This window comes from Tubulanus polymorphus, chromosome 3 (genome assembly GCF_964204645.1).
Source record: "Tubulanus polymorphus chromosome 3, tnTubPoly1.2, whole genome shotgun sequence".
Lineage (NCBI taxonomy): Eukaryota > Metazoa > Nemertea > Palaeonemertea > Tubulaniformes > Tubulanidae > Tubulanus > Tubulanus polymorphus.
The window spans coordinates 15,814,277-15,842,111 of NC_134027.1; the positions used below are offsets into that span (position 1 = coordinate 15,814,277).

General features: G+C 37.3%; 1 protein-coding gene across 1 annotated transcript in view; it reads right to left on the bottom strand.

Moving 5' to 3' along the window:
- Window positions 1-751: 751 nt before the first annotated feature.
- The window catches only part of LOC141901192 (SLIT-ROBO Rho GTPase-activating protein 3-like), a 122,707-nt gene continuing 95,623 nt past the window's right edge, over window positions 752-27,835 (bottom strand). The window contains 4 exon segments of the mRNA XM_074788302.1: window positions 752-1,923; window positions 2,526-2,706; window positions 15,350-15,429; window positions 24,542-24,757. Of these exon segments, the coding sequence (XP_074644403.1) occupies window positions 1,299-1,923; window positions 2,526-2,706; window positions 15,350-15,429; window positions 24,542-24,757 (1,102 nt within the window). The 3' untranslated portion in view covers window positions 752-1,298.

The window sequence follows — 27,835 nt, forward strand, 5'->3', positions numbered from 1 at the left end:
TCCGCAGAGTGAAACGAGCAGCCTACACGTGCACGCAGTAATGTATAGACTCTGCTCACTAGTGTGAGGCACATGTATGAATGCTATCGTACATCGTTCCACTATTTTCTCATTCATATCGCGTCAGCACGTGGCTGCCTACAATACTATACTTCAGTACGCGGTACAGTATCGATTTTCTAGATGCACACCCAGGTGGCATAACCGATCATAACCCCCTATATTTAACATCAAATCTTTATCGATCTCAGAGACCAAAAAAAATTCTTAAAAAGTCGGAATTCCGATTAAAGTCGAAAGATTTGGATCCCTGGTTTATACAGTCAAGTACGTTTACTTTAACAGATTAATTGTTATGAATTAAGCGGACTTGACTGTAACTACTTGCAGGAGCCAGCACAAAAATTCATGTCTCCTTCTGATATTCGAGTGGATATTCATATCCCCATGTGAAAATATCAAGCTGATAACCAATTTAAACGAAAACTATTCAAGACCTAAATCAAGGAAGACACAAGATGAATCAATACAAAATGAATTCCAATCAAATATCTTTTTCCTAGGGCTATGCCATAATGATCAATTTCTGAACAAATCATACATATCTGTCGAAATGTTCTATATAAAAAATACAAAATTTACCATCTACCCATGAGCAACCATCTTAAATCCATCAACATCAATAGAGGATTTTGGTCAAAAACTTTAACAACATCAGCTGATTTTCAAGATTACATGTTGATGCTCACTGCCTACATTGTCATTGTTGATTTGGACTGACATAAGCTTGTGCATGTGGCTATGAAGATAAGAGCAGGTACATTCACTTATCAAGTATCAAAGGCATGAAGGGTGAAAATAATTTGCAACTGGAAGCCAAAAACAAAGGGTAGGCAAAAACCATGTTTGCCACAATAGGGACCTTTTTGATCACATTGTGCAACTGCAATCTAGTGAGCACCCTAGTCTAAATCAATGATGATGAAACACTCTGCTCTGACACAAATTCTTTTGATAAGTTTTTGAAGGATAGGTCCGCTGTCAATAATTCATTCACATTGCTACCTTTTCAGAAATGGCTTCACCATTATTGGCCAGAGGTACTGTCAGCAGTTTAAAAGCTATTCAGCTCAACATTCTGCTGACAAGTGGTGTTCAAGTAGAGAATTAAATTCATTCCTTTTGATTGCAAGTTGGTTATTGCGTAATCGAGTACAGTACATATTTTCCTAAAACTTTTATGGTTTGTAGAGCTTTGTAATGCTAGCCTTTTTTGACCCTATCACTTGCATGAATGATTACTTACCAACTGGCTTTTTCATGACTGGTGGTCTAGGTTTTGTAAGACCAATTGGTTTAGGTGGCAATTGTGGGGGTGGTGTACTAGAAGGATTAGTTTTAATCACATTCAATTTTTCTGGTTTAGTAATAGTTGACAACGTTGATTCAGTTTGTTCACCAGTGCAATCTTTCTTCCCTTTCTTCATGGTATTTTGAGAAGAGGCAAATGTCTCAGCACTAGATAAGGGAAGTGGATCTGGTTGATCAGAAGTCTCCACGGGTAAATCTGTAACAAGATCTGGTTTAGGCTTTTGATTTGATGAAATACTTTTTGATTTTTGCCCATCCTTTCTTTGCTGGATTTCAAGTAACTGCAAACCAGACATCACTTCTGCCAAAGCATTGTCTATGTCTAGTGCTAAGTCATCAGTGGTCACTTCTACATTTGCAAATGTATTACTTAGTAATGCAGGACCTATCAAGCTACTACCTGCCCAATCATCAGGTCTTGTCTGGGTCATTGATCCAGACTCTTTTTCAAATTGAGTTATGTTTGATTGAGCAACACTTGTGTCATCTTCAATTGACACCTTTCCCGCAACCAATGTTGACTGTTGTTGTTCAAGCATGTTCTTCTTATCCCTAAAATTATAAACAATCCCTAGGCATTAACCTTGCTGCTTTGAGTGCTATTGGCAACAGGATCCTGGTAACCTCTTAATTAGCCACATTATCATAATTGCGATGTTTGATAATATATGTATTTTCAAAAACTGTTCGTGTTACCGGGAGTAAGTTGAATCAGACACCTGTGATTCATTCAGCATATATGATCAGGCTTGACAACAGCATATTGACTATAAGATGGCAGTTACAGGCGCGTTGGAAGCAATTTTTGATTGCCACAGCCAATTGCTGATTTTGACAGGTTCTAGTATATTGTCGCAGCGAATTTACTGAAAAGTTCATGTAGTGGCAATCGTGTTATAACTCTTACACGTGATGACGAATGTCACGATATAGTCCTAATGTTGCTCAATATGTATCTTTTTAGTAAAAGAACAAGATCTTTTCACCGTTTTCACTTGTCAATGTGGCAATTCATTAAGGCAACATGAGTTACCAAGGGTTGGTTATGTATATCACTTACACATCAACAAAACTTTACTCATGTGTACTTTATTTTTAGTGGTCTACTAGTTTAAATTCTACATGCGAATAGAAATCTAAAATTTAAAACCTACTTGTGCTGAAGTTTCACATATTTGTCTGGTATGAGACCATCACACCCGTTCAAACTTCCTGACCACCAATCATGTGATTCTTGTTTGTAGATAGTCAAAATATCACCCTTCTTGAAAGACAGCTCTCTATCAGTCCTTCCAGTAAAATCGTATTGAGCGAGTGCTTCTAAAAAATCCATGTCTGAAAATAAAATATTGCATGTTCGTTTTCACATTAAGAATATCAAATGTTTTAAGATAAACTAGGAAGTGGTGTTACACCATGTATGTCACCCCAGTGTGTTTAAAGTTCTTACATGCCTATTTAAATAATGATCAAGTTAAATAAACCATCAAACTTTCATAGAAATTGCACAGTATCTAGGAAATCAAACAACATTGAAATGGGCAGAAACTTTATTTTAGATTGAGTATTATGGGATGGTCTAATCCGTGGACCTAGCAGGGCCACTTAATGAAAGATGACCATCGGGGCCGCCATTTTTGGAAAGCAAATTTACCTGGCTGATGCATTTAAGATTCCTTTTCCATAGAATACCCATCACAAATTAAATGAAAAAATGGCAAACGAATAGGAACCAACAGGTCTCAGAATTCAGGCCAAAATTGGCATTTTTGAGCACAAAAAGGTCACAGGACGGCCATCTTGAATCCAATTGTCCTAGATTCGCTCATGCTGATGGACCTTTGGGGAATACAAATATACCTAGAGGATCAAGATAATTGATCGGAGTCTTCAAAATTTCCCTTGAAAACTTCAATAAAGGAACAATGGTCCAGTGGCTTGCAAAACTGGTGTGAAGTAAAAATCTGTCATGTAGGCTACCAGTATGCAAAAAATCATTTCATTGAAAATTAAACAAGAAAAAAACATATATAAAATATAGCTGCAAAGCAGCGATAACGGGTTTTCTGCACATTCTTAGAATCCTATTCAACGGTGGAACCGAACGCGTCATCTTGGAATAAGTCGGTCTAACATGCCGTTCGAACAAAAAAACTTTATGTTCCGACAAGAAAATCTTGTTCGAATGAAAACAATTCTGTTTGATTAAACAATACGCTTTTTGTTTGAACCAAAACTTTTCTCCATTCTGACAAAAAATGTGTTCGAATAAAAAGCTATTTTATTGTTGAAATGAAAAACTTTTTGTCCCGGCAAAAAAATTTGGTTGAGCGAAAACAATTTTTTCGAACGAATGTTTGAATGAAAACAATTCTGTTCGATTGAATGAAATACTTAGAAAATTCTGTTCAAATTAAAACGATTCTGTTCGATCGAACGATTGTTCGAACGATAAAGCTTTCGTGTGGACAAAAAAAAGTTTGTTCAACTTTGTTCTAACGATTTTTTCAAATTGGTTCAATCGAACAGAATATTATTTGTTCGAACGAAATAAATTTTGTTCTGACGAAAGAATTTTCAAGCGAAAGGTCTTTTGAACGAAAAAGTTCAAGGGGCTGGGGCTCCGCAGTAACTTAAAGCCGGACGTAGGTCGGCCTTGTGACGCGATGCGATCCTCGCAAGTTTCGGTGCAAGTCGGTTGCGATACGATTGTCAGCGACTGTGTGCGAATAGTTTCTGCCAGTCCCAAGAGCGCGTCGGTTGGTTGTGACAGTCGTCTCGCCTCGCAGAAAGTAGAACACTCGCGTCCTTGTGACTGGCGTTGCTGAAAGCCGCAACCCGTCGCAAGGGAGCGTAGGTCGATGAGTCGTTTGAGTCACTGGCGGTGGCAGTGATTGGCGTCGCAGTGAGTCACAAGCCGTTGCAAGGCTGACCTACGCCCTGCCTAAGTCATTAGGAATTAATGAAATACCAGTTTCATTTATGATGAAAAAACTCAAATGAAAGGTCTGGCTTATAAAGCTGTCTGCTCAGACGAAATTTTCAAAAAAATCTTCATTTTTGGCAATAAAATTGATAATTGTGATTGATCGTTGCAAGTCACAAACAGTTAATCACTAATCAACATGCATTTTAATAAATCTGATTCCTCCTATACAGTGAACTTAGCTTTAACCTAGTAGAGGCTACTAGCCTATGTAGGCTTATGTATATGCGTAGGCCTAACGATCCGGACAGATTGGTCGTAGGCCTATTGAATAACAACCCACCTAAATATCGTAAATTTTGTTTTGAAGTTCAATCCAATGAGTCCGTTAATAAATGCAACAATTATACTGTGTTTGTTTGAGACAGTAAAGCTCAGTACCGGTAGGCCTAAAGCCGCGTAAAACTCTAAAACACTTCAAGCGACACAGCGAACGACCTCCTTTCCCCCACAGCGAACGCTTACTCCGAATGTCAAGTGTGAGTCCAGCATACGGAAAGGAGTGTGTTATATACTTGTATTTAGTAAATACCTTGTGCATTTGACAATGATCGGTATGTACTGTAGGAAATATAGAGTATTGATGGTATTGATATAGAGGTTGAAGCCCGCGGCCGAATAAAGTAATATATTCTTTTATTTTGATACCGAAATCGACATAACAGCTTTTCTCCGCTATATCTCTTCGGCGTGTTTTGTTTAGGCCTACGACTCCCCGGTACACTTATGATTTATCTTAGTAAATACACGGTTAATTTGATAAAGAAAAATAGGTATTGCTAAACTAACAGCTTGACGCCCGCGGCCAAATCACTGGTAGTAATAAATTAATTTGTACTCGATTTGATTCTCATGATGAGGAGAAACTCGCAGCTGATCCTCGGAACGACGATGTAATGACACACGTCGATTCGTTGATGTTTACGGCTCGACAGTGCTTTTAAAATCTAAAATAGTAAATTTCCTGTCTATCGGTAATATGATTTGATGAGGAAAATGGGCTATTGTTAAAATTACTGTTTGAAGACCGCAGCTGAATGTGAAGTCTGCGGCAATATATTCGTTCATTTATACTTGAATTGATAATCCAAGTGACAATCGGCCTGCGGGTTGATTTCGGAATGACGACTCGAAAAACATGTCGCCCCATTGAATGGGGCTAAATTTTCGATGTTTACACCACGACAGTGCTTTTGTAACGATGATTCGTGAAAAAACACGCGATGTATTTGTAGATCTCAGTGAGCTGAACGATATCATACGGATTGTATCGACAACAGCGGAAAGGTAACAAAGCCTTAGTTCTTTTAGTGAAAATAGTGTGACATAAAATAATAATAATAAGAAATACGCGAATCTCAATAGGGTTTTCTGTGATGTAACAGAAAACCCTAATAAAAAAAAAAATGACTCAATTTTGATCAGTGTGAACTTTTAATGATAACTGACTTTTAATGAGAATGAAATCTTCGAAAAATTGATTATGGGCCTTTTGTCTGAACAAATGTTCATAATTGTAATACATCCCTAGAATGATGTAAAACAACTAAAACTATGAGTGACCCGATAAGATACGGTACAAACTTGTTGAGAGCCTGGGTTTCATCGGAGGTTTTTTCATTTTCATCATACGGACCCAATCAGGACAGAAGCTCCCAAGTTCTTCAAATTTGAGGCCTGTCAGTGACGAAACAAAGTTTATCGACTGACACGATTTTTAATAATTTCACGATAGGATTGCTTTAAGTAGTTTACATCTTCACTCAGACAAGTCGTTGTTACGCGCGACCTACACCATGGCGCGCGTACTCTATAACTGACACATACACGCAGTGAAAACGAGAGTATAAGGCTATATTGCCTACGCGACAAACTAATACAAATAATCAGGCTCCAAAACGGATCGCAAATGTGAACGTTAATAAAATGACTTCAATTAATGATGATAAAACAAGTACTCCAGTCGTGTAAATATCAGACTAATCTCTAAAAATTCGATGCTATCAGTGAATCAGCCATGTGGCGAACACGGAAGTAAATTTCCGCATTTTGAAACCACATTTTCGTCAGATATCTTGATGCAACGTTACCTTATGCACGGGATATCAAAACTAGATGAATCATTGAACGCATCGCACATCATAAATCGTTATATCATACGCCTTGGATATCAGTATTCGCGCTAGAAATGATGAATATCAACCTATTCAACCGTGCCACCATTTTTTTGTGTAATAAAGCACACCAGCTGATCCAACTCGTTCAATGTTATGATGTCATGATGGAAGTCAAAACAAGGTCAACACAAATTTTATAGAACCAAGTTTTTGGGGGGTTACGTCTTTAAAAGACTATAACTACCAAACCAAGCGTTGGATCTTGGCGATGTTAAGTTCTTCCGACAAAAATACCATTGAATTTTCACATGTGTTATTTTGGACAGTTAAAGATGCTGCATTAAAAAATGTGCTCAAATAAATCAAATTTTTGAAACTTTTTGGTAAATTTCTCAAAAAATATGAAACCCACGGCTGTCAACTGTGCGCACCATAACAACTAGGGGTCCAGGGACACCATCCCCACTTGGGAAGTGGTTTCAGATATTCAACAATCTACCAATTTCAATATTCAACGCCCCATCCAATGACCTTGAAAAAATCTAATGACCTTGAAACTCACCACAATCATAGAACATGTCAGCAGTTACAATTTTGTAATTGATTGTGGTAACAAAATATGCCTAGTTACCAATATGATATGGAAATACTAACTTATTCTACTATTCAATGCCCCCTGGTGATCATAGGCAAAGCCCAATGACCTTGAAACTCACCATAATTATAGTACATGTCATAAGCTACAACTTTCCAATTGATTATGGTAACAAAATATGCATAGGTCCGAATATAATATAGAAATACTAAGTTATTGCATTGTTCAATGCCCCCTGGTGGCCATATGCAAAAACCAATGACCTTGAAACTCACGACGATCATAGACCATGTCATGAGCTACAACTTTCCAATTGATTGGGTAACAAAATATGCATAGGTACGAATATAATATAGAAATACTATGTTATTGTATTGTTCAACGCCCCCTGGTGGCCATATACAAAAACCAATGACTTTGGTACTCACCAAGATCATAGACCATGTCATGTCATTGTTGTTTTTCTTCATTCACAATCTTATACTTTGGATTTATGATGAATAAATTGAAATTGAGCTACAACTTTTCAATCGATTGTGGTAACAAAATTTGCTTAAGTATCAATATAATGTGGAAAAACTTTTTTCCACCTACGAATGAGTACTGATGCCGCTCCAAGATGGCCACCAATTGCGTCATAAATGCCTGATCAAATATACCTGTCTCGGATATAAGAGATCCCTTTCCAAAGAATACCCATCACAAATTGCAATGAAAAATGGCAAACCATTAGGGAGCTACAGGATCAAGGTAATTGATAAAAGCGTCTTCAAAAGTTCCCTCGAAAATGTGTAAAAAGTGCTGATTTTGGCGAACAACAATGGCTGCCAGTCGGCCATCTTGAATCTGATAGGGCCAGTTTCTGGGCTGAAGATGTGTCTAGGGTAGGTACATGTATAAACCAAATATCAAGACATTACCTTGAAGCGTCTTCAAAACTTCCCAAAATAACTGGATTCCGTCTACTTACGGACGGACGAAAAGTGAATGCAATAGCGCGCTGGGACTGAAGTCCCAAGTGGGCTGAAAAACCAATTGCAAAATATATCTTTGCTTAATCTGTTCAATTCCCCCTTCAGAGCTGAAATCACAGGCTAATGAAATTGCATTTGAGTGTGGTAAAAATAGCTTCGAGCGTAGTGTATTTAAGCATTCGAATGATTATCGCTCGGCCAGACCGTTGACATAGGCCAAAAATGTGAAAAAATGCCATTTTTGTCGAACAACAATGGCCACCAGTCGGCTATTTCGAATTTGATGATCAGGCCAATGAAGACGATGCATAGATGCGTCTTCAAAACTTCCCAAAATAACAGGATTCTGTCTACGGATGGAAATTGAACGCAATAGTCAGCTAAAAATATGCAGAACCGTTTAACCTTATCAGTACCAATTTCGGTCTGGCCTATAAGAGCTTTATTCATGACATAATCTCGGCCTTGTCAGTATCAGGTCTCTGTAATATCATCATTACAACTGAGTTATGATTTCATGATGTGAAGTCATGTGTACTCAAAGAATGATGAAGTCTAGTATTGTCGATAGCGAAGGTCAGATGTTGTTTTTTGTCTCTGGATTGATCGCTAGAATCAATGAGTAGCGATCACAGGCTCTTGATCTTAAACTATAAAATCTAGTCTGAGTTACATAACCATTAACCTAATAAGTGTAATCTATATATTTTCAATATTTTCTAAATTATTACGAATAATGCAGTAAGTTACTTTGATAAGTTGCCAAGTAAAATAAGTATATACAATGGAGATAGCGAAGTCTTAGTCATCTTCTGGTCATTGGTTAGTACATAATGAAGTTTCTTCAATAGTCCTCAGAGTAGGCATATTCATGACCGCCAGACTTGATGAGGGAAATATGCCACGATGCCATGGATGAAAAATATAATGCAATAGCCCGCTTGGGCTTTACCAAAAGTGGCAATAAATGTTGGCTGTAATGGGCCATCACAGTTCTAATTGAGCCAATTTTCAGGCAGCACCTGTGTCTCAGGAAGGTTCATGTATAAACCAAACATCGATCCCAAGATCCTTCATTATCATAAAGTGCACTTAAAAATGTATCGATTTATTACATTGAATGCATGGATTATGAAAAACTAGAATGTAAAATCATAGGCTGTGTCAGGGTTCATGTCTCAAGCTCAGGTGAAATTCAAGCCATTTCAAGCTAGATTTATACCATTTTCAAGCTATTTTCTAAGGCACATTGGAAGCAATTTTCGATAGTCGCAGCTAATTTGCCTATTTTTAACAGGTTTGTATAAAAATGTTAAAAAAGAGGTAAAATTTTGATTCCAGTGGAACCTCCGAGTTGATACGATTCTGTTAGAGATGAAACCTGTTTATCACAATGATTTTCAGCATTTCCTAGCTTAAATATTCATATCAATCAAGATTTGGATATTAGGCCATCCCAAATCAATTGTCTGTTTTGCCGTTACACCTACTAAAATTTTTGGGATAAGTCAGTAGGAAGGTAGAAACATTTTTTGCAAAATTTTGGGGCAAAAAAAAACAACAAATTTATCATCAGCTCTTTTAGTGGAAACAATATCCCAAATCTGCGTTCAAAATGAAACAGTATTGAATATATGCACGCTATAACATTACCAGCTTTAATATAGTCACTAAGAATGAATGGCAGCTTATTGGAACACTGCCAGTTTCCTGGAAAACTTCAATTATAGTCGAGGCATGTTTTCACACAATGCACACTTAACTTCAAACATACATAGCTCATACATGGGTAGTGGGTTGGCCATTTGTATCAAAAATAAAATTTATTTCAATGAATCCAAGAAAAAAGTTTCCACTCGGTACCTTTGAAGTCGGGTCGGTCGGGTGATGGCAAACAGACCATTATTTTTGGATGGCCTAATACGAAATTTGTAATGTTCAATGACTTTGACTAGGTCGCGGTGCCTTCAACATGGCTCTCACACCTGGTGTGGGATTTCAATGCCATTTTACATCAATGCTCGATAACATGCATGACTGAAATTTCCCCATATGTTCAAGTCTCCAGACACCGGAGAGTTTCACCACAAGTCGCAGTGCAAGCAAGTCTCGCGATTCAATACAATTCAATTAATTTCTTTATGGATGCCTAAAACATGATGCACGCGTAGAAACGACTCATAAACATATTTTGTCTGCGATTTCATCGAAAAAAATTCGCAAAGAAGAAATGTGTGTTAATCAAGCATTTCATGCCATATCTTTTTATTTCAAGTCAAAAATAATCATTTCAAGCTTTCGATCTATTTTCAAGCTGTTTTCAAGCGCTTGAGTAGTATTTCTCAAATTCAAGCATTTCAAGCTTTTCAAGCACCGCGACGAACCCTGTGTGTTGCACTAAAAACTAATTTAAGATGGCTGCCATATTCAATGGCCAAATTCGCTAGATCTTCAATAGGGGTAGAGATCTCTCTTACCCCGATCCTAACACAAAGATTCATCGAAACCTATCAAGAATTGTAGGCTGTATTGCGTCAACAAGAAATTGGCAGCCCTAGCGGGGTGGACATCTCACCTGCCCCAATCATCACACTGAGTTTTATGAAGATCTATAAAGATTTGAAAGCTGTATCGCTAACAAGAAACTGAAGATGGCTGCCCTGGCGGCCACATATATTAGCCGATGATGTCCATTTTCATTGGAGATGAACAGCTTGCATGTCTCTCTCCTGATTCCTATTTCAAGAATTATAAGCTGTATTTCGCTTACAACTTAAATTCAAAAGGGCTGCCCTGCAGCCATAGTTGCTGACCGATTACCTCCATTTTGAATAGGATTGCACATCTCACATGTCCGAACTCACCCAGTAAATATCATGAAAATCCACCAGGAATTCTGGACGAAATCGCGCTAACAAGAAATTCAAGATGGCTGCCCTATTTGATATTTGATAACCTCCAATTTCAGTAGGGATGGACATCTCACCTGCCCAAATCCTCAAACTAAGGTTAAGATAATAAATTGCCCATATGCAAAGTGCAAACTTTGAAAACTGCAAACTGGACATAGTTTGAAGCATATTGCTTATGAAAAATCTTTTTAATTCTTGAGTTCAAAGTTCTATTTTATATTGATTTATCTTTTTCAAAGAATTATTTTGTAGTCAAATATGGGCAACAATATAAATCTATTCAGTGCTTCATCTAGCCAAAAATAGAGGGGCGGTCCGCCCCGCCCCCGAAAATAGCCGCCCTTGTGCCCTTCAGATGTGTCCCATGCTCGCCCTTGTGCCCTAATCACTTGCCGTAGGTCTGCCCTCCTGCCCTTGTCAGTCACGAGTAATGAGTCAGGGCTTTCAAAATAAGCCGTGGCATCTGACTGTTAGTAAGTATCCAGCGACGGCAATGAAATATCTCGTATGATATCAACGATTACATGTGATCAGTGGTTATATTTAAATGTACTGCAGTCAGTGCACATCCTGTGAAAACGTGCCTCAGACGCGTGGCCTAGGTTAAGTTTCCAGGAAATTGGCTTACTTCCAAACTACTGCCAATCATTCTAGCGACTGCCGTTGTAAAGCTGGTAGTGTAAATTCGATGGATTGTTGCATTTTGAACACATCGTGATGCGCGCTCTGGATCTTTTTATCTAGACTATTAGACAAATTTTATATATAAAGTGAAAAACTTTGTTCGGTGAACTCACAGAGAGACTCGCAGAGACAGTTAGTTTGAGTAGCCTAATAGCAATAATGTGTTCTTAAGCTGGCTACTTACCAATTATCAACAGTTACTTGCCAATCACTATCACTATCAATTTTAATCAATTAATTTGACATTTCTAAGATTAAAAATATGCAACTTCATGTAGGCCTAAACTATTGCTGGCTCTTTTTCGCTGTATCATTTGCTTTTAGAGATTGCTTGTTTCTGCTATTTTTTTGTCTGCAACTGGTTTTCCAAATCATTTTGAATGCCCATTCTATCATATTATTGATAAACTTTTGTTCATTGACAGGCATAGGTGTAAGGATGTACTGTGGTCAAGTGTGTCACTCATCGCAAAATCAGAGTTAAACATAGTTTCTAGTCATCAATCATAGTTGGGGGTACCTCAATTCTATGCAATAGGGAACATTGCAGGTTGCCCCTAAAACACACGTGAGTACGTTATTATGTGCCCTTGCTCCAATGGAATCACGCACAAAAATGCCCTTATTTGAAATCAGCACCCTGCCTTTTAATGCTAGATGAAGCACTGCTATTTATGGTCCATGTCCAAAATGTGGTAGGGTACAGGGAGGTAGGGAAATTATTTTCTTTTTTGAAAAAAATATTTTCACATTATGAAACATATCTAAATACAAGCAGCCTATCATCTGATACAGCTCTGCTTTTTTATGATAAGATTTTACAAGGACCTACGCAGCACTCTCAATACTTCAAATCCAGAAAACGGCTCTATAACTTATTAGCCCTAAGCCCAAAGTATCTACACACCAAGCTTTGTCAATATCATATAATGATCGTAGGACTAGTAGCAATTGAAAGATTTTACAAGTGTGGCCTGTACAGCGCCCCCAAGATGTCAGGAAAATGGCTCAATAACATTTTAGCCCGTGGCCCAAAATATTGACATACCAAATTAAAATTAAACATTGGTACTCTAAAGATTTAAGAACAAATGAAAAGGACTGATAACTTATGGATTGAATTCAAATGATGGGAGAAAATTGACTTGTTACAGACCGAAAATATCAGAATATACAGAAAGAAAAAAATGTATTTTCTCAAATTATGAATGGAAACGGATACCTATCTTCATCATGAAGTTTTTGGCAGAATTTCAGAGAATACGTGCTCCAAGTAATCAAAAAAGCCTAAGATGTCCCTCTTGATTAAATAGTTTTCATGAAAATCTGTCTATTGATACGATCTCCATCACACACAACTGCATGATGATTCATCGTGAATATACATGGTAGTGAGTTTTCCCCACTGACTCAAATAGACACTCTCCACGTTCATGGTGTAACGATATCATTTATTTCATACACTATGTACGAAGTTTGTTAAAGTTAGACAATTTATTTTCGTAAATTGAACAATTTCCAAGATTCACTTCCCCCTTTCCCAATTTTACTGTCCTTCAATAGATTTCACTGCTTTTCATGGCTGCCCGCGATGAACCCTTTGTTGAATCATTTGCAGTTTCCAAGAAAACTTTAACTACGCCACGCGCGAGGTGCACTTTTCATATACATGCACAAATCAATACACCACACTGCAGCGAGTCTGTGCCTAGCATGTGTATGAAGCATTAATATACGTAAAAGGGCATGTGTTCTTTCGAAACGAAATGTAGTTCCAACAACTAATAAATAACTAAATTAATAAATAAGCAACGGATTCCGATGAAATTCAATAGGGTAAGATATTTTAATACTGCATTGAATGTTTTGAAAGTTCCGAAGAGAAACTAAGCCTAGTTTTTTAGTTATTTGGTACCAAAGCAGGAAAGTTTCATATGTGATAACAAAATGGACTTGAAAGTCCATAATAATTGTAGGACAAGTAGCGATTTAAAGATTTTACAAGTGTGATCTGTACAATGCCCCCTAAAGGTCAAATTGGGAAAACGGCTCTTTTTAGCCCTTGGCGTGTTGTATCTATAAACCAAGTTTCGTCAAGGTCGGAATTGTAGGAAAAGAAGTGATTACAAGATTTTACAAGCGCCACCCGTACTGTGCCCTCATGGGTTTCACGAAAGGGTTTAATTACGAAATTAAATAATTACATAATTAGGCAACTTAATTACTATTTAAGTGTATCAAAATGGCGGAACGTTAGACAGCCATTTGCTGTCCAAGCATCAACAACCTTCCATGTTTAGAGAAAAAGAGAAATTCACTCCTTTGGGAGTTAAAGTTTGCTCTGAAAGGTCTCAGGAACCAGTGGAACAATTTAGCAAGATATCTCAAGTTTTTAAATAGAAACTCACCTCCAGTCAGCAAAATAAAATCCTCGTAAATGGGGTTTATTTCCGAGCAGTGATACTTTTTAACACTATAACTGCATAGATATGTACTCTACTGACAGAAATCTATCATATCTATGGACAAAATCAATTAATTTAATACTTGTAAGTATGTGGTGGTCGTGCTGATAAAAACATAGGATGTTTGAAAATAAATTAATAAAATTTAGAGTATCATTTTTACAAAAGGCAAAAATTCCAAATTATTCAGCCAAACAATTTGAAAAACTAGGAATAAGTGTGAAATGCCTTCGTCAATTAATAAACACCAAATTCCATGAATAATATCTGCAGCTTTTTGTTTTTAATAATAAACTAATGATGATTGAATGGTTTAATAACACTCTTAGGGGAGAATTAAATTTTGTAATTAACTTGATTATAATTAAAGTTAATTACGTTTAGTGAAACACCTAACCTTGATTTAATCATGATAATTTAATCATGATTAGTGGTTTAATCATAATTAAGGGTTAATCATGCTTTGTGAAACCGGCCCCAATTGGTATTAAATGAAACACTACCTACAGCGAATATGTCAAATAATTATATTCTCACATGCAATGAACATTTGGAATTCACACATGTATGGTAACTGGTCCAATAAAGCGACTTTCCCATAATTATGTTAGCAGCGCCAGAATTCCCAGAATTTTCCCGTATATCCCCAAAATAGCCAATCACATTCACTTGTACAGACGACGCTCCAATCAAGGTCAATGCAATTTCATATGCAAAGGCTAGGAATTTTCCTGCCAAAACAGTTTTTTGAAGAATTCTAACGAATTAGACCATGTCATCGACAGAGGTTTTGCATGCCTTCAATTGCTTTAATTATACGTCATTAAGGCTGAGATGCAATGAAACTGTACTGCGTTTTTCATAATTCACTCAATACCAACACCCTTATCGTTAACACAGCCAAACCAAAAATTCATCAAGAATTGCAGCCTGTATCGCGCTAACAATGTGTCAGGGGACAACAGACACATCACACCAAACAGCGGATACCACACGGCAGACTTCAGACACAGAGTGAAATATCATGTCTACCAAACATACCGTACTATATTAATACAATCCAACGGAGCTTATTAAAAGTCTCCAAAATTAATTTAGTTCAGCCACCTCAGACATGAACGAACAGACAAAATATCACCACATACAGCTTTGGCAAACATCTGCAAAAAGTACTTATTTTGGTCAACAACAATAGTTGTATCTGGGGTAAATATTCAAATGCAAAAGCCAATGGGGCAAACATACCAGTATCACTAGGTGAATTATCATCTTCATCATCAGATAGATTTTCAAGTGAATCAAGTACATCTTCTTCTTTATCTTGACTGAAATAAGCCATATCAAGTATAAATAAGAGCTGCAAAGTAGCAATAACAGGTTTTCTGCCTTGATGACTGTACAATGACGTACACAAAGTTCCAATGAATTGAATATGAACGAATATGGTTTTTTTGTAGGAGCGTCATGTAGGGGTCAACATGTATTTATATATGGTTCAATATGGGCTACTGAGACAAAATAGCTTTGGGCAAAAGAGATGTGGGTATTTAACTATACAGTCCAATGGAGGCAGGTGTATGAACTTATCATGCCAATTGGCCAGTTACGTGTACATTTGATATCTTTGCGATTTGTATGAGTAAAGCTACTGAATAATACAAAACAGCGAGTGATGATACAAGTTTTAAAGGATTTTGCCCCTCGTGGTAAGCATAAGAACTAATTCTGGAAAGAATTTGTTGTATTTCAATATCAGGCACGTGTTTATCAATTTCTATAGGAATTCCTTCATCCCATCATCTTCGTGGATAGATGAAGATGACGCTAATGGGGACCCATCTGAGATACTCAATCAAATGATACATGTCTAAGTCAAGGGCCTGAAGCCAATTGCAACCATCATTCTACATGTTAATGAGCAGGTAGCAGACATCTCTGGGGTACCAGTCCCTATATTTGACATAGGACCTAAATCTGTGCATTGAATAAATTCACTCAATGGAGTTAAATTAACTTTAATTCATAGAATCATTGGTGCTTATATCAAGGTGAAATCTCAAAGATAAAATTCTTCCCAGCACCTTAATTTAAGCCTAAACAGTTTTTTTCTAAATTACTGATGTCCAACTTCTCTTAACCCTTTCAGTGCTGACTAATTAATACCCTAATGCTTGAAATAATTTGAATTTTTTTTTAGAAATTCCACCCCAGTGTTTTGAATAATGGACATAAGGCTATAGTGCGTCTGTCTACACTGCGGTGCGTATCAGTAGTAACTAATATTCAACTGTGTTTGACCATCTACCATCTTTAAAGAGATAAGAGCCCCAAGGGGCACTATGGCCAGCCTGTCATCCTTTCATAAAATGGCAAACGATGCATTCTGTGGGTTACATTTGTCAAAATACACTCCAAGCTCGGAGTCAATACCAACACAACCGTGTTTTCAAAAGTAAAACATACAGGGAGTTGGCAGGGACAAATAACCAGATCAATCTTTATCCTTGGTCCTATGATTTTAATTCGGAATATATCAAATTTTCTGAAATTTGATCAATAGAACAAAATTGAATTTGATTTGATGTTTTATATGTTCAAAACAGTAAATTTGAATTGGATTTGATACTTTTCATTCAGAAAAAAATTTGATTAATTTGCAGTTTGAGCACATGGCTAAGTAGCATATGAAGGTTATCCATCCGATTTAAGAAACAAGAGGCCCATGGGCCATATACCTTCATGTGGCAGTAGAAGAAGAATGATTCAGTATTCAAAGTTTATTCAAGTATTCAAAGTAGAAAGATTTACATTGTAACGATGTAAAAAGTTTTAAAATAGTTTAGATGGCTATGTGGCGATAATGTTCATTTTCTGTTAATATATCCTTACATGAAAAGACAAGCCCATTTTACGTGCCCCAAAAAAGATCACACTACATGAAAAAATGCATCAAGAATTGGTGTAGGCATCGTGCTGAAAAGAAATCCAAGATGGATGGCAACCCTGGTGGCCATACTTGAACTCAATTTTCAATAAGGGGTAGGCATTTCACCTACCAAAATTCTTACACCTAGTATCATGAAAATGCATCAAAAATTGCAGGTCGGTTCGTACTAGAAATTCAAGATGGCTGACCTGGCGGCCATATTTGAAAACTGATGATCTCCATATATAAAAGGCATGGACAGCTTACCTACCCTGATCCTCACACCAAATTTTGTGGAAATCCATCAAGAATTGCGGGCTGCATCATGAAACAAGAAATTCAAGATGGCCACCCCAATGGCAGCCATATCAACAATGGTATTTTTACAATAGGGGTGGACACCTCGCCAGACCCAATCTTCAAGCTAAAATTCCAAAAGATTCATCACAAATTACAGGCAAATTACTGCGAATTACCGCAATCTAGCAATTTGATTGGGAAAATAGCAGCACTATAGTTGGAAAAAGTTGATAAACCACCTCCGACTGTCTAATCAATTAAAAGCCTTGCCTTCACATGGAATTATTTCCGCCTTATCACAGGTGCGCTCTGCAGCTGATTGGGTCTGATTCGCCCATTCAACGATAAAAACTTTCCCACGTTCTTACTATCGGCATTTTCTAATAATTTAGGGAAATATTTTTAAAAAGGGAAATTTCACACTGCATTAATAACATCAAAGCATTTATTCGTCCGACAAATCTTCCTCTGAACTCCCACCAACAAGTTATAAGTGGTGACACGAAAATGACATCATCGACTCACTACCATCTGTTATGTGCTTGTAATATATAATACTGTATAAATATTTGTTATTCACACATTCAATATTGTATTGCTTGAATGGTTCTGGGCAGTATTGGTTGTTCCTATTTTCATGGTTATCCGAACATAACATTGATTTGCAATATAACCAGGAGGACCAGTACTGTCAGGAGTTCATTCTGCGACAACTTGTTGTACTGATAAGTACCTGGAAATATATTACGTGTATATATCGTGAAATGCCATGCGTTGTGTGTTTGTTGTCTTGCTGCTGGTTTCGTTTGGTTCTTTCTGACCATAACACCATCTTATAACCTCTTATAACTGCACTTTGCAATGATATATTCGGTAGTGCAAACTAAATTATTCCTCCCAAAATCCAAATCAACTAAAGCACAGCTGCCAACCTAGATTTTATCTTTTGCTGAACACTTGTCGAAGTATATCAGTATTTCCAAAAACTTTCCAGTAGTCCCCAATTTTCAACCAGAAGATGTTCTATAAATCAGTATTGAGGTCTTAAAATCAGTATTAGGGTAAATTACTACGAACAAAATTTGTGTTCCCGTTTTCTGACACCGTACTAGCGCGCCATCTACATCTAAGAACAGATGGTGCACTAGTACAGTGTCATATTGAGAGTTTAATCTGAGTTGACAAGATTCTGAGAGATTTAAGAAAGAACGATGGAATTTGCCTAAAAACGATTACGTGTTCCGTAACTTACCAAATTTTTTTCAGCGTTCCAGGTGGAAAAAAAATCAGAAACAATTCTTCTAAAAACAGAACGCTGCATTTTCACACGATATGCCAGAACAGTTACAGAAAAATCAGAACGGTTGGGAGCTGCTAAAGATTTCACAGAAATCAATCTTGAAATACAATTTTAATTTATAAGATAAAACCGGGAAGTAAAGCAGTAGATGTATCTGTGGGTTAATGTGAACACCTGGTGATTTATGCAGCTAAGCCAATCATAGAGGTATCTTTGCTTTCTGATTGGCTATTTAAAACCAATATTTTTATGTTCAGATTTTCGCAAAAAAAGCTCATATAAATTTTAACAAAGACCTTTTTCAAAATTCAGCTCCAGAGGATTTGGAGAATGGATAATGCTTAAATACATAATTTGTATAAGAATATGCTCAGTTGCACAGTCAAAGGGCCTTAGCTCTGGAAACCATGTCATTTTAATTTGCTCCATTTGTAAGGTAATAGGCTCAGCCTACGGCTGGCCTAAAAACTAATTACTAATTACATCAATACACCACGATGCGGTGTACTAGAAAAGTCCATAACCTCACCACGGTGTGGATGCACTGAAAGGGTTAAGAGGATAAAAGAGGTCGTACTTATGATACCTGGAAGTCCATGGAGCTTAATACCTTGAGGGTATTGTTGTTGCAAACCAAATAATTATTGGTCAGACATATGATATAAATAAATCACTAATCGCTGTGTGCTTAGGGTTCGGAGCATGCATCAATTGGCAGAAACCTTTTGAAAATTGACTATGTAAAAATTAAATTAAGAAAAAAATTTAAAATTAAACAAAACATCTAGAACCAATCAGAAGAACCACCTTGGTAATTATTGGTCTGATATACATTGGACAAAGCGCACCGATAGCTACGCCGCTGAAATTGTCTTAAGTTTACATAGTACGTGAATTCCATTGGCATATAAGACCCATATTTGACCTCCTGGAGCCCAAATATCAGAAAGAACATGCCATCAGTTTTTCAATCTTCAGGCTGTTGTGAACAACTCATGTGGTTGCTCTTTTGCCATGAGCAGAATTAAACTAGGGGTCGAGGGACATGATGCCCACTTGGGAAGTGGTTTCACATGCTCAACAATCTAACATTTTCAATATTCAAGGCACCCTTGTGACCATCTACAGAAAGCAATGACCTTGAAACTCACCAAAATCATAGATAACGTTATGAGCGCCAACTTTCCAATACATTGTGGTAACACAATATGCTTAGGTATGAATATAATGTGGAAAAACTTTTACCCACCTACAAATGAGTACTGATGACGCCAAGATGGCTGCCAATTGCGCCATAATTGGCTGATCAAAAATACGTGTCTCAGGTATAAAACATCCCTTTCCAACGAATACCCATCACAAATTGCAATGAGAAATGAGAAGCTACAGGACTCAGAATTTGGCCCAAAATTTACATTTTTGGCCACCAGAAAGGTCATAGGACGGCCATCTGAGTCCGATCGACCCAATGTTGATGGGCGCCTGGAGGATTCAAATATATACGAAAGATCAAGGTAATTGATTAAAGCGTCTTCAAAAAGTTCAAAAATGTGTAAGAAGTGCTGATTTTGGCAAACATTAATGGCTGCTAATTGGCCATCTTGATTCTGACAGGGTCAGTTTTTGGGCTGAAGATGTGTCTAGGGTAAATACATGTGTAACGTAAATATCAAGACACTACATTGAAGCAACTTCCCAAAATAACTTGACTGCGTCTACGCACGGACGAACGGACGGATGACGAACGAAAAGTGAACACAATAGCCCGCTGGGACTAAAGTCCCAAGTGGGCTAAAAACCAATGACCTTGAAACCCACCACAATCATAGAACATGTCAGCAGCTATGATTTTATAATTGATTGTGATAACAAAATATGCCTCGTTACCAATTTAATATGGAAATACTAAGTTATTCAACTATTCAAGGCCCCCTGGTGACCATATAGAATAACTTATGTCCTTGAAACTCACCACAATCATAAACGATGTCATGAGCTACAACTTTGCAATTGATTGTGGTAACAAAATATGTGTAGGTACAAATATGATATAGAAATACTAAGTTGTTGTATTATTCAATTTGTATCATTCATTGGTGGCCACATACGAAAACCAATGACCTTGAAACTCACCAAAATCATAGAACACGTTATGGGCTACAACTTTCCAATTGAATATAGAAACAAAATATGCTTAGGTATCAATTTAATGTGGAAAAACTTTTTCCCACCTACGAATGAGTACTGATGACACCAAGATGGCCACTTATTGCGTCATAACTGGCTGATCAAAAAAACCTGTCTCAGGTATAAAACATCCCATTCCAAAGAATACCCATCACAAATTGCAATGAGAAATGGCAAACTAGTAGGAAGCTACAGGACCTAGAAGTCTGGCCAAAATTAACATTTTTGGGCACTAAAAAGGTCATAGGACGGCCATCTTGAGTCAGATCGACCCAATTTTTCTTATGCTGATGGGCCTATAATATAAATGAAAGATCAAGGTAATTGATCAAAGCTTCTTCAAAATTTCCCTCAAAAACTTCGAAAATGTGTAAAAATGTGCTGATTTTGGCGAACAACAATGGCTGCCAGTCGGCCATCTTGAATCTGACAGGGCCAGTTTTTGGGCTGAAGATGTGTCTAGGGTAGATACATGTATAAACCAAATATCAAGACATAACCTTGAAGCGTCTTCAAAACTTCCCAAAATAACTGGATTCCGTCTACGGACTGACGAACGAACGCACGGACGACGGACGAAAAGTGAACGCAATAGCCCGCTGGGACTAAAGTCCCAAGTGGGCTAAAAAGTGCTGATTTTGATGAACAACAATGGCTGCCATTTGGCCATCTTGATTCTGACCGGGCTACTTTTTGGACTGAAGATGTGTCTAGGGTAGAGAGATGTTTAAGCAAATATCAAGGCTTAACATTGTCATTGAGGCGTCATTGAAACTTCCCAAAATATCTGGATGCCGTCTACCGACGGATGAATGAACGGATGGAAGAACAGAAAGTGAATGCAATAGCCCGTTGGGAATGAAGTCTAATTAAACTGAATGACTAGTCTCATATATTGCTGGTTTGAAACCTGTCTAATCAAAGTTTTCTTATCTATTGCCCGAGTGCATACGGTGTAATGAAATTCATAAGGCAATGAAATCTGCTACCGGTAAAGTGGTTTACTTTCCTGACATCTAGAAGTAACTTCATTTGATAGCATTCACTTGCAAGCAGTTAGAAGTTGGGTTTGAACAGGACCAGATACCTCTTATGATTAGGGGAAGCATGACCTGTGAAAGTTTGATTTGGCAATTTTGTAATTTTTTTTACTTAGCAAACAAGAGCCCGAAGGGCACAATGGCAGCCTGTCGGCTTTTCATAAATGATTCAGTCTGTCAAAATACACCCCCTGCTCAATATACAGGGAGATGACAGAAACAAATACCTCAGATCAATCCTTTCCCTTTGTCTGTTTGATTTGAATGCGGAATGAAATTGAATTGGATTTGATAATGTTTTGTTCAATAAAGTAAACCTGAATTGGATTTGATATTTTTTGAGAAAAAGAATTGATCACAATTTGCATATCGAGGTCATCCATCCAATTTAAGACTAGGGGTCCAGGGAGACACCATGCCCACTTGGGAAGGAGTTTCAAATGCTCAACAATCTAACAATTTCAATATTCATTGCCCCCTGGTGACCATATACAAAAATCACTATTCTTGAAACATATAATAAGTCACCATCTACGATTCTATAATTGATTGTGATAACAAAATATGCCTTGTTACCAATCTAATATGGAAATACTAAGTTATTCTACTATTCAACGCCCCCTGGTGACCATATGCAAAACCCAATGACCTTGAAACTCACCACAATCATAGAATGTCAGCAGCTACGATTTTGCAATTCATCACGGTAACAAAATATGCCTAGGTACCAATCTGATAAGGTAATAATATTAAGTTGTTCTACTATTCAACGCCCCTTGGTGACCATATAGAGTAACTAATGTCCTTAAAACTAACCACAATCATAGACAATGTCATGAGCTACACTTTTGCAATTGATTGTGGTGACAAAATATGCATAAGTACAAATATAATATAGAAATACTAAGTTATTGTATCATTTAACGCCCTCTGGTGTCAATATACAAAAGCCAATGACTTTGAAACTGCTCACCAAAATTAGAGAACATGTTATGAGTTACAACTTTCCAATTGATTGTGGTAACACAATATGCTTAGGTATGAATATAATGTGGAAAAACTTTTTCCCACCTACGAATGAGTACTGATGACACAAAGATGGCCGCCAATTGCGCCATAATTGGCTGATCAAAAATACCTGTCTCAGGCATAAAACATTCCTTTCCAAAGAATATCCATCACAAATTGCGATGAGAAATGGCAAACCAGTAGGAAGCTACAGGACTCAGAATTCTGGCCAAAATTGACATTCGACCCAATTTTTCTTATGCGGATGGGCCCTTGGGGGATTCAAATATAGACGAAATATCAAGGTAATTGACCAAAACATCTTCAAAATTTCCCTCAAAAACTTAAAAAAATGTGTAAAAAGTGCTGATTTTGGTGAACAAAACTGGCTGCCAGTCGGCCATCTTGATTCTGACAGAGCCAGTTTTTTGGCTGAAGATGTGTCTAAGGTAGATAGATCTGTAACCCAAATATCAAGACATTACATTGAAGCGTCTTCAAAACTTCCCAAAATAATTGGGTTCTGTCGACGGACGAAATATGAACGCAATAGCCCGCAGGGACTCAAGTCCCAAATGGGCTAAAAAAGCATTTCCCATCCTTGCGCTATTATCAGTGATGAATTTTCTGTTGTGAATATATCATATAAAATTCATCCCAACAACCAAATCAACTAGATTTCACACACATCAATCTCGAAATAAGATTTAAAATCTTAAAACAAAACTCTGAAGTCGATGATATATCGGGTTCGAGTGAACACCTGCTGATACTTGCAGCTTATCCAATCTGAGGAGACTGCTTTCGGATTGGCTTTTTAAAAACTGATATTTTCATGCTTCAGACTTGCAAAAAAATTCATGTAAATTCATCCCAGGCCTTCTTTAAAATTCGGCATCAAAGGACTTGGAGAATGGATGATGCTTGAATGCATGATTTGTAAGAGTATATGCTCAATTGAACAGTGAAAAAGCCTTCTATCTGGAAAACAGTCCTAAAATTAGTATTTTATCAGCTTTATGATCGCGAGAAGTGATATAGGTTGATATATGTTTTAGATACTATTAGGTATGTTTGATGTTCCATCCGATCATTCCAGTTTCAAACGCACTGTCAATTGGCAGACTGCCATCCAACTGTTACTAGCATAGGTAAATCAAAAAGGATGGATCCAACACAAATTTATTACAATCGGGCAACCTCTCATAACCGTATAGTGCGCTCAGTCATCACATCAGTTAAGAATCCAAATAAAGCCATACTTAGATTTTCTAGTACTCACTTCATTTTTCATATGGACGACAAAATTCTACAGAAAACCTGTAATCACTGCTTTGCAGCGACATTTTTTCTTATTTAAATGTTTTGAATAAAGTGCCTTTATTGATTTTAATCAGGATGGCATGCAATAAGAAAATGAACTACTATCGTCATTATTATTTCCATGAAAATTATAAAGGTGTGCCATTGATCACTGCAGCTGGTGATCATCAGAACCAAGGAAAATATGTAATAGGGCTTAAAAAGTGCGGTCATAAAACCCAAAAGTTCATTAGAAACAAGATTTTTATTGGGTTGATAACAATGGATAGTTTGTAAGTACCAAGGTCACTAGAGCAAGGTTCCATTGAAGATGAAATAAATAGATTATATTACATTGAACATTGCATACTTACTCTTCATCTGGCATTACTATACATTTCTCATACATAAGTCCACCTTCTTGGGGGAAGATCTCTTCATGGTGAATAATGATATTTTTGATTAGATCAATAACATTACCATGGTATTGAACCTGATCTCGATCTGATGGTATTGGAAGTAGTGTAGGTCCAAAGCATATGGCAAGGTTAAAAGGGTCCATCATATTTTCATCACTATATTCAGACAAACTGAAAGGAATGAATAAATGCTATGAAAAATTGTGAAAATATAGAAAACTAATCTTATGTGGACTGGGAGATATACATATCTAAGTGGACATCTATTCTCTATCCCACACAAGATGTGCCCAGATAAGGATAAATGCGAACCAATCAAGGAGCAGTGCAATTTAGATATTTTATGGCATATCGTGAGAATAGCCAATATCAACAAATCAAGCCTGGAGCTCTCTAGCATTCAGTGAATCAAACAAGAGGTCCATTGGCCTTGAAGCTACAGATATATCATACACTTTTGTATCTATAACAAGTGACATCATCATGTTTGGATTGTTAATGAACCGTCAACAAAACAGTATTTTGTCTGTATAGGACCGGAAAGTGAGTTTTTAACTGGACATAACCAATTTTTACCTTCATGTGATTGTCTTTCCATGTAAAGGGGCACACAGTGAGACTATGTAATTAATTCAACGAAGACAGAAAACTTTTCTTTTTTTTCAGGGTTCAATTACCAGCTAGAACTTTCTGGCAAACTATTCCAAACTATTAGGTTTATGATTGATGCTTTATTCAATCATTCAAGTTTCAAACATCACAACACATCACAAAATGCTTCTTAAAAGCATATGAATAACAGCAAATAAACCTCATACTATCAGGGCTTCCAACATGTTTTGATATTTTTGGCTGAAAGGGCAAAACATCTCTAGGGTGGATTATCGAGCCAGAGAATATATCATGATGTTTCATTTTGTGGTATAAGATCTGAATGAACCTTTTCGGTGTCTCGATTATGCAAACTCGTATTGCATAATCTCACGTATTAATAAACAAGTGTTTTTCTTAGAAATAAGTGGAAGACAAAATTCAATACCTTCAAATGAATATAAGAATTCATTTGTAAAAGAATAACCTTAAAACTATGACAATAATTTGCCACAGGCAAAGTGGTTTACCTTTCTAGCATCCAGAAGAACGTACAATTATACATGTATTCATTTCAAAAGCTTTCATTTGCGTGCTGTTAGTTTTGGTTTAAATATGACCAGAAAACTCAAAGGGCTCTGGAAAGCATGACACAAAATTTGATATTGGCAATTCTTTGTATTTAGCATAAAAATCCAGGGAGCCAATTAAACAGTCCCAAAATTCTCATTTTAGGCCTACCAGCTCACTTTCTTCCTGATCAATGTGGCAATATTTTCCTATAGGTTTAGATTACGCCCTATCCAATCATCCAGCAGGTTCAAACGTCATCTTGAAGGCAGATAGATGACGAGACAGCAAATACTCATCAGAAAGTGACAACGCATGACTAACTTTTTTGACTAACTTTTTGAAATTGCCATGCAAAATCATTTTATAACAAGTAAACAATTGAATATCTTATCATACAGGGGTCCCCTACAATTTTAAGGACCCTAAAAAATTTCAAACTCAAATATTCCGAATTGAATATTTAAAAATAGATCAAAATTTAGATTTGTCACATTGTCTCAGATCGTTTTTCAGCAGTTTTCACATTGAAATTTCACTCAGAAATCAAACAACATCGTCCATGTTTTATCGTGGACACACTGCTTGTTCAAAGAGGAGTCAAGATGCTTATCACCTATTCATTTGCATAAGAAAACAATATAGGTGGGGCAACGTTACGAGCCGCAAAAGCCGTTTTTCAGCACTACACAAGCAACACTCAAAAAAGATCGGGAAACGCTTTTATGGTCGTACCAATCTATCCTTAAGATGCCATTATCCTTACCCCCACCACCCAACGGATTTGTGTTGATCTGAGAAATGATAAAAATTGATTGAAAAGGCGGAAATCTGTCGGGCTGGCGCCATCGTCTAACTTTTCAAAGAGAAATTATGTATTTTGTAGTCAACGAATTGCTCGCCATTTTGTGACCATACCATAATTGCATCAGAAGCACCGAAATTCCTGGAAATTCCTCGAGTTTCCCGATGATTTGTATTATATCCCCGGAGTCCTCCTTACTCCAGTGGTCCAGCCAGTGCGGCCATCGATAGTAGTGGTCGAACTCCGGAGAATCTCTTCTAGTAATTGGCTCTGAATGAGCTATTGTTCTCTCCTGTTTGGGACAATAAAGCGAAGGCAAGTGTTAAGAAGTTATCAGGTTGAGTTGTTTATTAGATGAGCGATTTGGACCCTAGTGGACCTCCAATTGTTTCCACAAGCCATAACTTTTACATTGGTGGCAGCGATTCGGGGTTTTTATATCGTTTTCTTTAACAAAAAAGCCGAATTTATTTCACCAAACAGGCCCGCACATGAGAGGGTAGTCTGGGTGACCTACTTTACGAATATAGTCTATGGTTGCTATTTTCTTACTGTTCATTGACTTGAAGTAGTGCAGTAAACAGCAGAACTTCTGTACTGTAACCAATATTTGTCAAAGTCACTATTTTTTGCTTTTGACAAGTTTATTTGATTTCTTTTCCCTTCCGAATATTATATTTCATAGACGTAGGCCTGATTGCTTATCCAGTCTTGGTGTTTTACTCAGATTTATACAAGGCCTACGTTTCAACATGATTGACACTGACCAAATTACTGTCGAATCCGTTGTAGAGCCTGCCAATGGGACGGCACGCGACAGAGGGGTGCACTCGTCCCCAAAACTAATCAACGGGGAAAGGAGTTTTGAGCTAGATAGTAGTAGTTCAAGTGATGAGGAGGGGAAAGGGCAATATGATGAGCTGGCTAGGGAGCCTTCTCATCGTCTAAGCGGCTCTAACAAGCGGCTCCCGGACACACTCTCCTACAAGGAGTTTTGTGCAAGCCTGTCTGACAGGATCAAACAGTCGAAGACCATGGAGGACATTAAAATGCTCCTTAGTATGAGGGAGAAGCGCTCCGGGGAGTCGATCGAGCATTTTGCTGACGAGCTGCTCGAACTGAGCCGAAATGCATACCCAGAGATTACACTTAGGGTACAGGATGAACTTGCAATGGACAGGTTCAAGCATGCTGTCTACCTGCACCCGAGCAATAGGGAAGCCCTGTTTGTACATCGGCCAAAAACCCTGGCCAAGGCCGTGATGCAAGTGATGTCACTGGAC